General features: G+C 24.9%; 1 protein-coding gene across 1 annotated transcript in view; it reads right to left on the bottom strand.

The window, feature by feature from the left end:
- Nucleotides 1–6,830: 6,830 nt before the first annotated feature.
- LOC134828603 (uncharacterized) overlaps nucleotides 6,831–16,475 on the bottom strand; it is a 31,670-nt gene continuing 22,025 nt past the window's right edge. The window contains exons 2-7 of the mRNA XM_063841584.1: nucleotides 13,769–13,876; nucleotides 9,749–9,947; nucleotides 9,483–9,676; nucleotides 8,214–8,457; nucleotides 8,012–8,154; nucleotides 6,831–7,955 (exon numbers count right to left, since the gene is read on the bottom strand). Of these exons, the coding sequence (XP_063697654.1) occupies nucleotides 7,143–7,955; nucleotides 8,012–8,154; nucleotides 8,214–8,457; nucleotides 9,483–9,676; nucleotides 9,749–9,947; nucleotides 13,769–13,876 (1,701 nt within the window). The 3' untranslated portion in view covers nucleotides 6,831–7,142. The remainder of the gene's footprint in view (nucleotides 7,956–8,011; nucleotides 8,155–8,213; nucleotides 8,458–9,482; nucleotides 9,677–9,748; nucleotides 9,948–13,768; nucleotides 13,877–16,475) is intronic.

The raw sequence follows: 16,475 nt of genomic DNA, 5'->3' as shown, positions 1-16,475 counted from the left end.
TTTTTGTATGATTTTATCGTAAATAGTAATTTTTCAATTAAAAAATTAAAAAAAAATGTCAAAAATATTTTTATTTTTAATTTTATATTTTATTTTTCCCCCTGAATTTTTTCTACAAAATCGTAGGGGGGCGACAAAAAATGGATAAATTATATTTATTCGCCTTAATGAATTAATATATTGGTGAATAAAATTTTTAAAGCTTAACTGATGTGAAAATTGAACGGAAAAATTTTAATTATTTTTGAAATGAAAATTCTATATTTAAAAAAAAATTAATCAACTTAAAAAAATACAAACTTAGCTTTAAAATATTAATATAAATTTAAATTTTTTTGATGCATAATAATATAAGAACAAAAACTTGACTTGAAAAAATGCATAAAAAAATTTCGGTTCTAAAAACATGCAGATTATGAAAAAATAATAACTTTAGAGCAAAAATATATTAAATTTTAAGTAAATCCTGATAAAAATATTAAATTTTATTCTTAAAACTTTTTTTGAATTTCATGAAAATTAAATATTATAAAAATAAAACATTAAAAAAATATTTAACATTAATATATTTTAATAAATATTAAAAAAATAATTAATTAATAAAATTAAAAATTAATATTAAAAAAAGTTATTTTTATTCCAAATTTGCTTTTAAAATTCAAAATAATTAATCTTGGATAAGAACATTTTTGGATAAAAAAAAATTAATTGAAAATCTTAACCGAAGAAGAAAAAAATTGTTACCAACTGTCACTTTTAATGTTATAAAGTGTTTACTTAACATTGACTTAAGCGTGAAGTAAAACATTTTTGTCTATAATCGTCAAATTTATGACCAAAAACTCTATAACAAAAAATTTACTTCCATATAAATTTTTATATTTTTTTTTTGTCTAAATAGTACAAAAACCCAACATATGACAAAAAAAAATATTTTTATATTATTTGTCAAACTCAAATATTTATATTTGAAAAGATATTAAAAGATATTTCAAAGATAAATATAGTTCCTCGTGTGTTCATTGCTTGTACGAATTACAACTTTTAGTGTTGCTCTCTGCAATTATTGATATTGAAGATCAACGAAACACATTAAAATATACATAAATATACGAAACGCAACAACAACAAAAAAAACGGTGCGAGAGATATTTTGCGAGATACAATTTTGTTGTTTTTTTTTTCGTGTTAAATTTGCAGCAGACAATGCAGCACAACAACGCAGCAAAAAGCCTACGGCGCAGTTTTAATGCTGGTAAAGTGTTGCAAATTATAGCGTTCTTCGTGTAATTATAATGTTTGGTAAAATTAAGTCAGATATCCTGGTCTCCTCAAAACGCAACGCACTCTTATTCATCGACGGGCACGATAGTTCGAGGAAATTAACACGTTTTTTTTTTCGTTATTTTTAAAAGTTTCTTACGAAATATTAATGTTTGTTAATTTTTCTGTCAAATTTAGAGATGTGGTGTTAAAATAAAGACCAATTTATTGTCGTTTTGTTTGAACAAAGTGTGCAATTTTTTTCCAGACTGGAGTTTCGTGTGTGTAAGAGGAAAAAATATAAAATAATAAAATATTATACATGACAATTCATTCTTGCGCTGCGCGATTAAATATGAAGTCAAAGATGAAACAAACCGCCCGCCTGTCATTTACAAAGAGCACATCTGTGTCCAATGTTCAATAACATTATAAGGCGAAGCCACTACACACAAGAGAAAAAAATCAAGAAATAACAATAAAAAGTATTTTATTATACGAACGAACGACAGCAATGTGACGTATAAAATTATAACAATATATCATTAGTGTTGTTAAAAGATGTTCTTTTAAGAATGTCACATGGATTTGTGTACACAAGAGAAGCAAAAAAAAAAAAAAAATTCACAATTATTTCACTGAACACGTTCAATTAATTTTTCATCATCGACCGATGTCATCTGTTGGCTTGTCGCTCATTAAAACAATTAAAACGTCGATTAAACGAAATATTTTCCGATAATTTATTGCATTACGCCAGCATTTGAGGTTTTACAGCGCATTATCTAACAAAAAAAAAATAAAATAAAAATCGAGAAAGCTTTTGTTCTGATCGAAGAAATGTTTGAACGTATTATTGAATGTTCATGTAGAAAGCAATAATAAATAATAAAAAAAAAATTTTGGTGCATTCTCATAAACAACATGATCGACTATCATCATGCACGAGCAACACCTGTCTTTTTGTTCCTTCTTCGTTTCGTTTTTTTTTGTAGTTTTTTTTCTGTGTTAACATTATCGGCCTTTTGTGTGTAGGCAGAGTTCAAGCAACAATGTGTAGAAAAAAAAAATCATAACTGACTTTGTATCAAAGTTTTAGGTGAGATATTTTGAAAAAAGTTGTTTTTTTAAGAAGGATTTTTTTTATTGATCATTTGGATTAATTTTTTTTTTACTTTTTAGAAAAAATCAATTTTAAGAGAAATTTTCTAGAAATACAAAAAGTCTTAAATTTTGATATTTTTTTAAAATAAAAACTTTTTTCTTTCTTTTTTAGGTGTAAGAAGACTTTCTTCAGCAACCACAAAGGCAAATTCACCCCCTATTGACATGATCAGGTACAAAAAATGAGGAAGTTATGTTCGCTGTTCTTGTTCATTGTAATGATGTCTGGTGTCCTGTTGTTTAATGTCAGCGATACAAGTCTGCTTTTGTTTCTTTTATTAATATTAAAATACCGAAACTATGAAAAATTAAACTTTTGAACGGTTTATTTTTAATTTAAGTATTAAGAGTTTTATTTAAAAATAATTTTCTTGGATTTTTATTTAAAAAAATTACTAAAAATGAAATATTTCAACTAAAAATATAATTATTATTAATTTTCAATTTAATATTTTTCATTTATTTTAATACATAAATGCTTTACATCGGAATGATTTTTGCTGTGGAAGAAAAAAAAATAAATTTTCTTAAAAATATTAAATTAAAAAAATAAATAAAAATAATTTAACTAGAAATGTCATTAATTAAATTTCATTATTAAAAAAAAAAAAAAATTATAGAAAAATTTAAAAAATTTTTAAATTAAAATTTTTATAAAAAAAAAGAATTAAATTATATTTAAATTAATTTATTTTAATTATTTATTTAATTTTAATTTTATTTTATTTTGTATTATTAACTTTAAAAAAAATACAAATATATTTCAATATTATATTTAACAATGAATTTTTAGACAAATTCCTTAAACAGACGACACAAATATTCTTTTCATGTCATATTTACAATTAAAATTGCATTCAACATTCAAAGCAACATTGTTGCATCTATCATACATTCACAATAAATAAATAATTGTAAAAATCTTTTTTTATATCATTTAATTTTGCAGTTAATCAAAGCGATGACGGAACTAATTTAATTTGTTCTACATTAGTCTCGAATTATCTAAACATAATAAATTAAAAAAGAAAAAAAAATCAAATCGAATTTTTTCTGAATATTTTTTAACGTACATTGCTCCCGAGGCAAAGTCAGAATGATACAAAATCGACACATGTTTGATGATGAACAATACTTACATTTATATATATTTTTAAAAAAATTATTCTATCTTCTTATTATAATTGTTTCAAAAAAAAAAAAAAAGATCTGATAAAATTTTTAGAAACACATGATAGCACATCAATATCGGAAGACGTCCCTCCAAGCGAAAATTAATATACAAAAATAAGAAGAGAAAAAAAACTGATATACAAACACTATTTATAACTGCAGGATACGTGGAAAATGTTATTATTATAATATGTATTATGATTATTTCTTCTACAAAAAAGATTAAAAGCAAGCATGCCGCCATGACTTTACAATAACACAAAAAAAGAGATATAAAAAAGAAGAAATCAAGCACTGTCCCCAAGGTATCTCTTGATTTTTTTTTTTTGTTGCATGAATGATGAACACACATGGAACTGTATACTTTGTATCAGATAAAATACGGCAAGTGTCGTATTACATAAAGTCGCGGCTTTTTCTGCGATGATGAAGAAAGAAATAAAAATTATAAAAAAAACATTTAATAATTAAAATTAATATAAAATTAAATTAATTTGTAATTTTTCGAAAGATAATTAAAAGTCAATTGAGGATTTCCTCTTTGTTGCGATTTTCTGCTGTCTCAACATCAACGGGAGTTGCAACAATCTTAACTTCTTCATAAAAAAAAACAACATTCGCCGATGCACCACAGTCTCTCTGTCTGGTGAATTGATAATTTTTATGTTTTTATTTTATATATTTCCATCCAACGCCGCAGCAAAGTATTATCTCCGCTCCATGCTTATTCCGTCAATTCTTTATCTCCATCATCTTTGTGGCGTATATTTGGTACGACGGACACGCATATTCACATACAATACTACATAGCGTGATTACTACTTGCGCTCGTTTGATCTTTGCCGACAAATTAGTTTCTCTATCTTTGCATTACTTTGATAAAATGTTACGTTTTGTGTGTAGGAGACGAAAAAAAAAGAGTAATAAACGTAGCTTGATTTTTTTTTGCTGTAATAAATTAAGGAAGATAGATCGAAGTTTATTTCGAAAAATCAATAGGATGTCAGAATAATCAGATTTACAATCAACATCATCAATGGATATTAACGTTGGCATGATAGTGATCAGACGGAAGCTAAAAGGCAATGTTTCGTGCTTTGAGAACAGTGACGCAGATGTATTGCTTGGAAGTAAAATAACGTTGAAAAAGTTAAATTTTAGATTTTTTTTTAATTATTTTTTATCACATGATCTTCAGAATTCTTTGAAATTTAAATTTTTAGTTAATTTTAAAATTTTATTTTTTTTTATATTTTACTACAAAAAATATTTACGGTAAAGTTATTTTTGTATTTTTTTTAGGTTTTTAAGAAGTCTAAAAAAAATTAAATATAATTTTTTTAAAATTATTAATTTTAATTTTGATTATTAATCAATTAATTTTAAAAATTAATAATTTTTTTTTAATTTTAAAAATTAATATTTTTTTTATTAATTTTAATAATTTAAATTAAAAATATTTAAAACTTATTCTAAATGGATGAAATTTTAAAAGAAAAGTTCTATTTTATCATATTTTAACCATTTTATAGCTTTAAGTTATAAAAAAAAATTAAACTGAAAAAAATTCCTCTGAGTTAGTTTTGTTTTTTATTTTGAAACCATATCAAGAACAATACTCGATCTAGATTTTCGTTAAAACGGCGTCAAATTTGCTCCAAATGGAAAAAATATTAACAAAAATATCTATTTTATCATATTTTTGAATATATTTAACTTTTTAGGACCTTTTTATATATAAAAAAATTATAAATTTTATATATACATAAAAAATTATAATTCTTTTGTTTTTTCGATACTCACTTTTAAAAAAATTCAAAATATTGAAGCATTCGAGATCACATACATAAAAAATACCTGTCGTCGTACTTCAGAAAATCGCCAGACCTGCGCATTCATCTTTCAACTATTTTACACTGGGTGTGAGAGCATAACTTTTTTTCATTGGGAATTATTTAAATTTTTCAGCCGTTAAATATATATATAAAAACTCCTTAATTTTTTTTTTCAATTTTGTTATTTATTTTGTATACCTACAAAATTATTTATTTTCTTTCACATAATTGTTATTTTCTGTTTTTTTTTTCTTCATGTTTCTTCATTTTACTATATTATATTGTTTTCTGTTGTTGTTTTTTTCTTCATAAATATTAATTTTTATATGTAGTTTTTTGTATATAATTATAATATTTTTTATTTTATTTATCTACTTTTTTCATTTCTTTTTGTTTGGTAAAATAAATACATATGATCTTGTAAGCATTTCTTGTTAAATCTTCATGTATGTATAACTTAATTTTAATTCATTTAATAAACACATTCTTGTTGCTGTTTACGTAGCTTCTAGTTTTTTTATATATCTTTTTTCATATAACACGGTAAATAAATATTTTTTTAATAATTGTTTCTTTTCAATAAAAATAAAATATAATAATTTTTTGGTTATTTTTTATCTAAGCCGTTTATTTTTTTATGTATATTTTACTTTCAATAGTTAACTGTTAAGCAATTTCATATTTTTTTATAAGTTTATTGTTTTTCCGTTCACCGTTTTTTACTTTTTGCTTTAGTTACGAATATTCTTTTTTTTTCATATATATTTTTTTTTGTTGATAGACATTACATTGTGTTTTTTTTTCGTTAATTCAATATTTAAGGTAATATTTTTTTTACTTTGAACTGAGTATTAATTTAATAATTAATAAAATCGTTTTTGATTTATTTTTAATAAATATAAATTCATATTACTTTGTAATAAATTCAACAATTATTATTTTTTTTATAACAATAAATATATATTTTTTGTATGGATAATTTTTCTTGAGTAAATATATATGATAGAACTTTGATAAATATATATCTTTATTCAAAATATAAATTATTATGTTTTCTTAGACAATATTCGTCTACCCAAAAAAGTTTTATTTATTTTTTTTTTGTACTAAATCAAAACATGTATGCAAAAATATTGTTTTATTTTACGGAAAACTTTTGAAACTTTATTTGATTTGGTGAAATTTATTATTATTTTTAAATTTTATCTAATAAAAATAAAATTGGATAATAAAAGTAAAGTAAAGATAAAATGTTATTTTGGGTTTTCAAAGTTCATCATAAGAAAACACGTGAAAAAGAAGGTCTCTGGTCAAAAATTAAATTCGGAGAAAATTTTTGCGCCTGTAAAGTTCACTTTAAAAATATTTTTTGTTACATTCTATTCATCTTAGCAGTTTTTTCTTTCTATAAAGATACATTTATATAAATTTCACGCGTATTTTAGTTCATTTTATTTATTTTTTATCCACCTATTATTATCTAGTTGATATCCTAAGAGTATTATAACAAACTATACACGACAAAAACACTTTGCGATGCACATTTTGGCCGCATTGATGACAATTTCACAGTAAAAAATATATTTTCGGTATGAAATTGACATCAAGTGAGGTCCTTTGAAATCGCATTTCGGTCTTTTGCTTCGTGATAACTAATAATTTTCTTTTCATATCCTAAGGTCTTATGATCTAAGCTTAAAACTACTGTTATTGTTGTCCTAATTTCGCTGGACTTAGCACTATTTCCGATGTATCAGCTGTCGAAGTAGATGAAGAAGTTGAAGCAGCCACTTGTCTTGTGTGCGTTGATCCGTTGCTTCGTGAAGACGTTGATGATGCGGTTGTCGTCCCTGATGCTGTCGCCGACGTGAGCGGTTGCAAGAGTGTCGTTGTCGCTCTACTGAAATCGAAGTGAGACCCACTGCTGCTACTTTTGCTCGAACTACTTGCTGCTGGCGGCGGCGGTGACAGTAAGTTGAACGTAAATTTGGATGTGGTCGTCGCTTTGCTCGAGCACGGAACGTAAGAGGGCGGCGGCGGCGGTTTTGTCGACGCGGATGACGTCGCGCCTTGCATTAATTGCGGTATAGATATCACAGTACTTGGACTACTACTTACACTGGTTGTACTACTTGTGGATGATGTTTGATGCGTTAGCACGTGCGTGGACGAGGCGGATGGCGTGGCACACGTCGTGGTTGCGGTCGAAACTACGGAAACGGGAAGAACCATTAGCGAGGTTTCCATGACTTTGCCACTGTCGGTCGAGAGCTGAGAAGGTGTTGGTGATGGTATTAAGGCGCCGCTGGTTGTTGTTGTTGAAGGTGAGACTTTTTGATTGTTTATTGAGAGTCGTTGACGTGATAATTTACTACTGCCGCTACGGCGATGATGAACACTATCGGAATGCTTTATTGACGACGTCCTGCTATTCGATGCCGACACCGACACTTTTTTGCTATTGCTAGTTTCATTATCACTTTCAATTAGTTTTTTGCTATCGTTATCATCCTGTTCCTCCTACAAAAAATCATAAAAAATCAATTAAACCTTTTAAAATCACCGGAAAAACTCACTTCATCCTCATCACTATAGCTCTCATTGCCATAGTCGTCATTTGGATCGAATGGATGTGGATCGATGGGTGATGTTGCAGTATTATCAATTACGTTAAGTGTGTCTATGTCTATACTATTAATACGTTTCAGTTCCACGTCGACTGCAAAAAGGGAATTTTTCATGAGTTTTCATTAAATTTTCATCAATTTGTCAACTTACCTTCTTGTTTGTCCGGCTCTTTAATTGTCGGCACAACCAAACTTGTCGCTAACTTACTAATATTTTTATTGTTACTCGTCTTATTTCTTGTATTAGAACTAGAACTACTGTTTTCCGCTACAGGCGTCGTCTCCGTTTCGTTTTGCAGGAACAGCGACGTTGTAGCAATTTGACGGAGAGCTTCGACACCCTCGTACGTTTTAGTCTTAACTATTGACTTGGTGTTTGATCGAGATAGTTTTGGCTAAAAATATTCAATTAAAAGTGAAAAAAATTAGAAATTGAATTTTAAACTTTTTGTCAGAGCAAATTAGGATATTTTATCGAAAATTAAAATTAAAAAAAATAATTAACTTTAAATTTAAAGTTAATTTAATTCAATTTTTAAAATTTATTTAGAATTTTCAGTTTTACTAAATTAGAATTAAAACTTAATTAAAATATTTTTTATAAATTTTAGATTTTTAGATTAATAATTTTTGACTTAAGAATTAAAAAATTAATTAGAATTAAAAATTAAAATCTTTTATTTTTAATAATTTTTTAAAAGTTGAATTAAAATCAAATTAAATTTTTTTTTCTAAAAAAATATTGAATAATTAATTTTACATAATTTTTAATATTTTCATTTTTTGTTGATTTTTTAAATAAAAAAAAATATTTTGAATTTTTTGTTTGTAATTTTTTAACGTTTTTAGACGTTAAACCTTGATTCTTAACATTTATTTAATTTTAATTGTTATTATTTTAAAGTTTGAACTTAAAATTAAAAAAAAACAAACAAAATTTCCCAAAATAAAAAAGATTTGGTCACGTGACTTTCAAAAAATTTTTTTTTTTCAACATTTCAATAGAAAATGTGTTAATTAAGTAAATTTCTTTAGTTTTTTGTATAATTTTACCATTAATTTTTCATGATTTTTTAAATAAAAATTCCAAAATATGTCAAAAATATTTAATTTTATTTATAATTTTTATTTTTTTTGAATTTTTTCGACAAAATCCGAAGACAAAAAAATATATTAAATTTATTCGCCTTATTATATATTATATTAATTATTAAAAATTTATTTTAATAATTTTATTAATTACCCAATTTAAATAAATTTATTTTTTATTAAAAAAAAAAATATTATTTTTTAAATAATCATTAATGTTGACTTTAAAAAAAAATCTTTTAATTTTTAAGAATTTTTCAAAAATACAAAAAAAATTTTAAATCCAACGAGTTCAAAAATCAAGATAAATTAAAATCTAAAAAATTGTTACCTGGCTACTATGAGGACCCATTGGCGTTCGTGCTATTGAAACTCTCTTGTCTCGCAGTAGGGAAGTCCTGTGATCCGCATCATTCTTGTCTTTTTCGTTTTTCTTCCGTTTTCGCTCGTCCTTGTTACGTCGTATACAACTCGATGGACAAATGCAAAAAAAGATCCGTAATACCATAAATACAAAACCGACAACTATCGTGATGAAAAAAAAATTACATGAAAAAAAATCAAATCTCAGGTGCAATTTCCGTAAATATACGTTACCTATCATAATCGGACCTATAAGTCTTAATTCTGTCGTTTTAAAACCCTTTTCTCCGGTGCCCACAAACGCTATCACCAGTCCAAGTGCAATCGTACCAAAACCAATGTAGAGAAAGGCATTTGCAAAGGTGCTCGGGCCACGTATCACACTGATGATGTCATCGTCGTCCGATGAACCGGCAAGCGAAACATCCTGAACCTGCATGACGGAACGCAAAAAAGAAGTAAATTAATCATAGTTCTTGTCAAGAATTTTTCATTTTGTGTGTTTTTGTGACATAAAAAGGTGAGATATTCCTTTTTTCACCTTTTTTTGTACGAAAATCCTAATTTAAATGTCACAGTTTTAAAAATTTTTTTTTTCAGTTTAATTTTTAATATGATGGTAAAAAAAATTAAGGTTAGTTAGTTAGTAATGAAAAATGAAGAACGGAAAAAAATTCACATGAAATTTTAAAAAGCAACACGAACCTTACCATCGGACCAAAAAGAGAAAGACACAAAAAATTACATATAAAAATGCTTTTGAAATGAGTTTTCGTGTCTGCTTCATTAGATAGAAAAATAAGATAAACATATTATTACATTCACAAACCACATGACGACAACAATAGTTTTTTTTTTTGATGGAAAAAAGAGATAAAAAAATACACATGGCGACGATCATCAAGTAGTACATGTAGAAATAGTTCGTAGTAAGTAACGGAAAATGATGAGATAAGAACTTACAACTTACAGTCATATCTTTTTATTGACCACTGTGTATCTTTCGTTGTATGTCTTTGTGTATTTTTTTGTTCGTGTATAGCGAAAAAATGCTCATCAATGAATTTTCAAGTACATGAATAATTTATGAATTAAGACATTAATGAAAAAATAGATTTTTTTTCGTACTATTCTGTTGTTGTTGTGTAATGTGTTTTGTGTTTGTATTCTAGACTAGGATTTTTTTGTGTTTTTGTGTGTAAATATATGAAAACGTGTGTTTGAATAAAAAAATAATTATTAATGCTTTTTCTTCTATTATTATGTATATATTTAAGTACACTAAATATATATGTTCAGTTGCGGCCACACAACAATTGGCCAAAGTATTTACATATAAAATAAAACGTCAAGTCACACAACACAACATCTAAGCACTCGGAAAAATTTTAATGAAGGAAATACATTTTTTGTAGGTTGGTTGTTCACGCACGTGTAAAAAACTTGAAATATATTGACATACACACATCATGTCGTGGGAGGAAAACACACTGAAAAAAATTTGGAAAAAAACGTAGAAAAATTTTGTGAAAACATCAATTAAAAATTTTTTAAAAAACATTTAACAATTGGGAAAAAATAGTTTAGTTTTTTTTTTTGACACACTTGAAGTATTTAACTAGAAAAACTTTACATTTTGGAAAATTGCTGAAATAAAAAAATAATAAAAATTAAAATTTAAAAAAAAAAAAATTAAAATGAATATTTTTTTAATAGTAAATATTAAGATTAATTACAAAAATTATTAACAATTTTAAAAAATAATTTTTCAGTGTGATTATTTTTTATTTAATTTTTCTCAGTAGGACGGAAATGAAAATATTTCTAGAGCATGTTAAATAGCTACGCTTGTTGAATTTTTGAAAGTTTATAATTTTCTTTGATGTATTACCACGGGAATGTAAAATTTGAAGTGTAATTGTAATGAAAACTACTTTTGTTAAGCATGTAAATGTTAAAAATTACGAGTTGAGTCATAATATTAAAATGTCCTATTTTAGTTGAACATGTTAAGAAAATAACATTTATGTATATTTTATGATTAGACGTTTTGTTTGATTTTTATCGGATTTTTTAACAGTTAGGAATTATTTTTTATTTTTAAAAATATAAATTTTAATTGAAAAAATTTTTTTTATTATTTATTTTCTGTATAATTTTGAAAAGTAATTATTTGAATTATTTTAAAATAAATATTTAAATCATTATTTTTTTTATTTAAAAATTATCATAAATTTATAATGATAAATAAAATATTTTTTTTTATAAATTAAATTATAAAATTTAAATTAATTAATTAATTTAAATTATTTTAAATTATAATTTTTATTATTTTTTTTTAAATATCATCAAAATTAACTAAAAGTTTTATTTTTAAATTTTGCGTAATATATTGTTGCGTATTCAAACGTAATAAAACCATCAATAAATGATCAACACAACGCTATTATCATTTTCGTGACTTTTAGCTTCCGTGACTCCTGTTGCATCTTCTTTCAATCACTTTACACAAAAATTTTCAAAAAATTGTAAACGGTTAAACACGACAAATTAAATATATTTTACGACCCACCCCTCATGATTTTAATTTGTTTCCAACTCGTAAACTTTATTTTTTTTCGTCTTTTGTTTAACATTTATTTAATTCCAGAAAAGTTGGTTTTGGTTCATTTTCCGGAGTCATTTGTAACCTTGTGTGCCACACTTTTGTGGTGCCGTTGATCATACTCGCCAACATTATAATTATAATAAATATAAAAGTTGATGATTTTATGTTGGTAACTTTTATTTAAAAATTGTGGTTAGTTTTTTTTTCGTTGTTCCTCCTCGTGTAGAATTTTTATGAGATCATATATTTGTTTTAGTTACAAAAATGTTGTACGACAAAAAAAAAACTTATGTGGTAATTGCGTGATAAAGGCACGTCTGGCGAATTTTTCGGCTTAATATATATTGTTTAGTAAAATTATTGTTTGGGACTTTTATTTTATCATGAGAAGGAACGTCGGTCGAAAGAAAGTGAAAAAGTTATTTTGGGCACATTAAAAACGAAAAATTAATTCAATTATTTTAAAATAATATTTATGTTTATTCTTCTGTGTTGTTAACGAAAAATGCCAGCCTTGAAATTAATGTCAGGCACAACAAAACAACTGTTATAGATGTCAACTCGTAGTTCAAGGTCCCTTCTATTATATTGACGCAGGGTTCGAAAAACTTTTTTATTTTGCTTTAAATTTTTAATAAATTATAAAATTAAATTATAAATTTATAAATAAAAAAAAATATAAATAAATGATAAAATTTTGAAAAAAAAAAAATTATTTTTATTTTCAAATTTAATTTTTCATAAAAATTAAAAATTTTTACCTTATTTTTGAAAAACTTTTTATTTTATTTTTTTTCATTTTTGACAATTAAAAAAAAATAGGTATAATTTTCAATACAAAATTTTTTAATTATTATGGTATATTTTGATTTTTTTTTAATTTTATTTTTTTATAATATTTTGTAAAAAATTAATTTCTAAAATTAAAAATTAATTTTTAAAAAAATTATTTTAAGTTAATAATCAAAAAAATAAATAAATAAATAATAATAATAATAAATTTTACTTAATTTAAAGTTATTTTTCTATTACAATAGGTCTTCGGACCGCGGTGATCCATCCTCAAACCTATTCTAAGTTATTTTTTAAGAAAATTTATAAAAAGTAATTTCAAACCCTGTAATAAATCATTTAATGACCAAAAGGTACCGACCGCCTCCATCACGTCATCAAATAATAAGACATTCAAACTTTTGAACTTTTCGTACATCAGTCTGGCTCGGTATTTTAACATCATGCGTGCATAAACTCTGTTAACAAAACTTTTATTATTTCCATTTTATTATTGTTGTTGTTGTTGCGAACAGCAGCTTTCCCCTTTTTTACTTTTTTTTTCACGAAGATATCACGAAACACTTCTTTCTCTTGTACCGAAACACACAATTTGCGGTATGTTGTAACAACCAAGCACACACACTCGAAGAAAAACGAAAAAAAAAAATAAATGGATGATTTAATTAAATCATGGCTTAAATATTGTTCAAAAGTTTTTTTTTTCACGAAGAGCGTCAGAAGCGACGATGACAGGACTTTGCGACTTTCAATTACAAAATAAACAAAGAAAGAACGAAAAAAAAACGTGAAAAATGTTCGTGTGGTTTAATATTTTTTTTTTGTTTGATACTTGATTTGTGTAATCGCATTACCCTATTTCTTTGTATCCACGGCTTGTAACGGTTGTGTGTGGAAGCAGTTTCTTCCTGAACGCTACATTTTCGTCCTCTTTCCAACCAGGCAGCACGTCCTTGTGCGCACTATAAAAATGGGGGATGATTTTTTATGTCACTAAATGCGTTTTTCAAGATTTTTAATTTTTTTTTTTCATTTGAATTTATGTGTTTATTTTTTTGAAAAAAATTAAAAAAGGTAAGGTATGCGGAAAAACCTTTCATTATTTTTGTTGAAAACTTTAACTCTGTTAAAAACTACACAGATAAATATTAAAATTAAAACAAATAAAAAACTAAACTCATAATCAATTAAGAAGTTTGACATTTTAAAATGATGCATTTAAAAATTGTAGAAAAAAAAGAGAAAAATCGTGTGATAATGATAATATAAAAAAAGTAAGCGGAGAAATAAAGATGAGAAAAAAAGTGGGAAAAAAATATTTTTTTTAAAAGGGAGTTTTCTGTGCATTTTTTTGCTGCTAAAATCTATCTAAAGCATTTTTAAAGCAGATTAAGCATTTTTTTCTTAATAATATATCTTTTTTCTAGGATTTTAAGAGGAATTGTAGGCGCTTAGTTTAAGGGATTTGTGTTGTTTGTATAAGGAAGAATATTAAGTGAGCAACTCAGAAGCAGTAGAAGTAGTTAGAAGAGATTTAAGTCACTATTTTTAATCTCTAAAATTTCTTCTCTAAAATTTTTTCTAAGATAATGAGCGAAACTTTGACATTTAGAAAAAAAAACAGTTAATGATAAATAAAATTTTTTGACATCTGTTCCGTTAAATATTTATTTTTTTTTTCATGAACAAATGATAATATAGAGAAAAAAAATCAATATATATTTTTTTTAATGTTGGAAACGTTTTACATTTGTAGATACATGATGTTTATTAAACGTTTCGTTGATATTTTTAATGTTCCTTTGATACGTTTGAGACCAAGGACATCTTTTTTTCTGTGTTATACGCAGAGCTTTCAATTCAATTACATGAAAGAATAAACAAAAATGACATTCCATCGATGTTTTATTGATGTTGAGCTTTATTTTCAATAGCGCAACGCGGTACATATTGTGAAAACAGAATTTTATTCTTCGACTATTTAGGCCCGGGTGTTCTTTGTTAATGAAATTTTGCGGCAGAAAAGGTTCTTTTGTGTGAATGAAATAAGAAATAAGCCTGGATTATATCGAAATTTTCCAATATTTTGTTTGATTTTGGAAATAAATCTTATTGGTTTTTTTTTTGAATTTAATAAAATATTTTTTTAATATTTATTATTTTTTTCTGAAAATATTTTATTATATTTTTATTTAACAAATTCTTTTATTAAAAAAAAATATATTTTGTGAACTATAAGAAAAATGAATTAAATAAAAATAATTATTTTTATTATAATTTATTTTTAATAAATAACTTATAATAATTTTCATATTTAAAATATTTTTTTAAGTATAAGAAAAATTATTTAAAATTATAAAATGCTTTTTTTTTTACTAAATTATAATAAAAATATATTTTTTTTAAATTATTTATTTTTTTTTTTTAATAAAATCTTTTAAAAAAATTTAACTTTCAAAAAGAAATAAAAATTTCTTTAAAAATAAATTCGCTAAAATTAAAATTATTTCTCTACATTTTAAAGAACAATTTCAACTTTAATATTTTAAAATTACAAGAATAAACGACGATCATTAAAATAAATCATTAAAACTCCACTTGTGCCGATCTGAGAGAACATTTATTGCGAAAGCATCCTATTTCGGTCTCGGTGTTCGTTAGTTTGCATCAAAACAAACAAATAAAAAAATCTCTTCTTTCTCATATCATAAAAATGCACAAGGAAGTAAAATTGACATTGGAGAAAAAGAGAAAAAAATGAACGTCCGGATTTTTGTTTATTTATTCTTTTTTTTTCTTTAATTATCATCAAGTCTGTTTGTTTTTGTTTAGCAAAAGTTTCCACTCATCATCTATCTAGCTTTTTTTTTTATTATTTTTATATTTTTTATTATCGTACACGTACACTATGTGTGTTCATTTAAAGCTCTATGTATATGAATATGTTTGCTAAATTAATGAATGAACGAACGAATGACTGAGAATAAAAAGGAGGAAAGAAAAAAACAAAACAAAAGTTATGATTCGAATTGAAGAAGACGTTTCTATTTTATGAAATTTATATTTTCACAACGAACGAGGAGGAGGAGGTATGTCATGTGTTTGTATGTTTTTTGAGCGAATATGAATGAACATGATAAATGTTTACAATCATAAGCGTTTTAAAGCGAAGTACTTTGAAACAATATATACATTATCATACACAAGGATTATGGTATAAAACTACATTTTCATGCGACAAAATTTTTTCTCATTGCTTTTGCTACAGAAACTTTCAACATTTATGTACAAGACTCAACAATATAAATTTAGCTCTGTGAAACTTGAGCAGGCTGTCTGTGTGTGCGTCTGTGTCGGGAAGCGTTAAGCAAGCTTTGTGCAAATTTATATAGTTTCTTTTCTTGTCATTTTAAACTGACACACAACACGTACTGACATCGTTTTCAGGAAACTTTTATTATTTATTAAATCACCCGAACGCACGATATAAAGTTACTTTTGAATTTCAACACCAGATGAATTTAAGCGATCAATCATTTTTTGATTAATTTTAAAGGATTT

Source organism: Culicoides brevitarsis, chromosome 2, assembly GCF_036172545.1.
Source record: "Culicoides brevitarsis isolate CSIRO-B50_1 chromosome 2, AGI_CSIRO_Cbre_v1, whole genome shotgun sequence".
In the NCBI taxonomy this organism is placed as follows: domain Eukaryota; kingdom Metazoa; phylum Arthropoda; class Insecta; order Diptera; family Ceratopogonidae; genus Culicoides; species Culicoides brevitarsis.
Note: the sequence above shows the minus strand (reverse complement) of the source record. Positions and strands in the feature narration are given on the sequence as shown.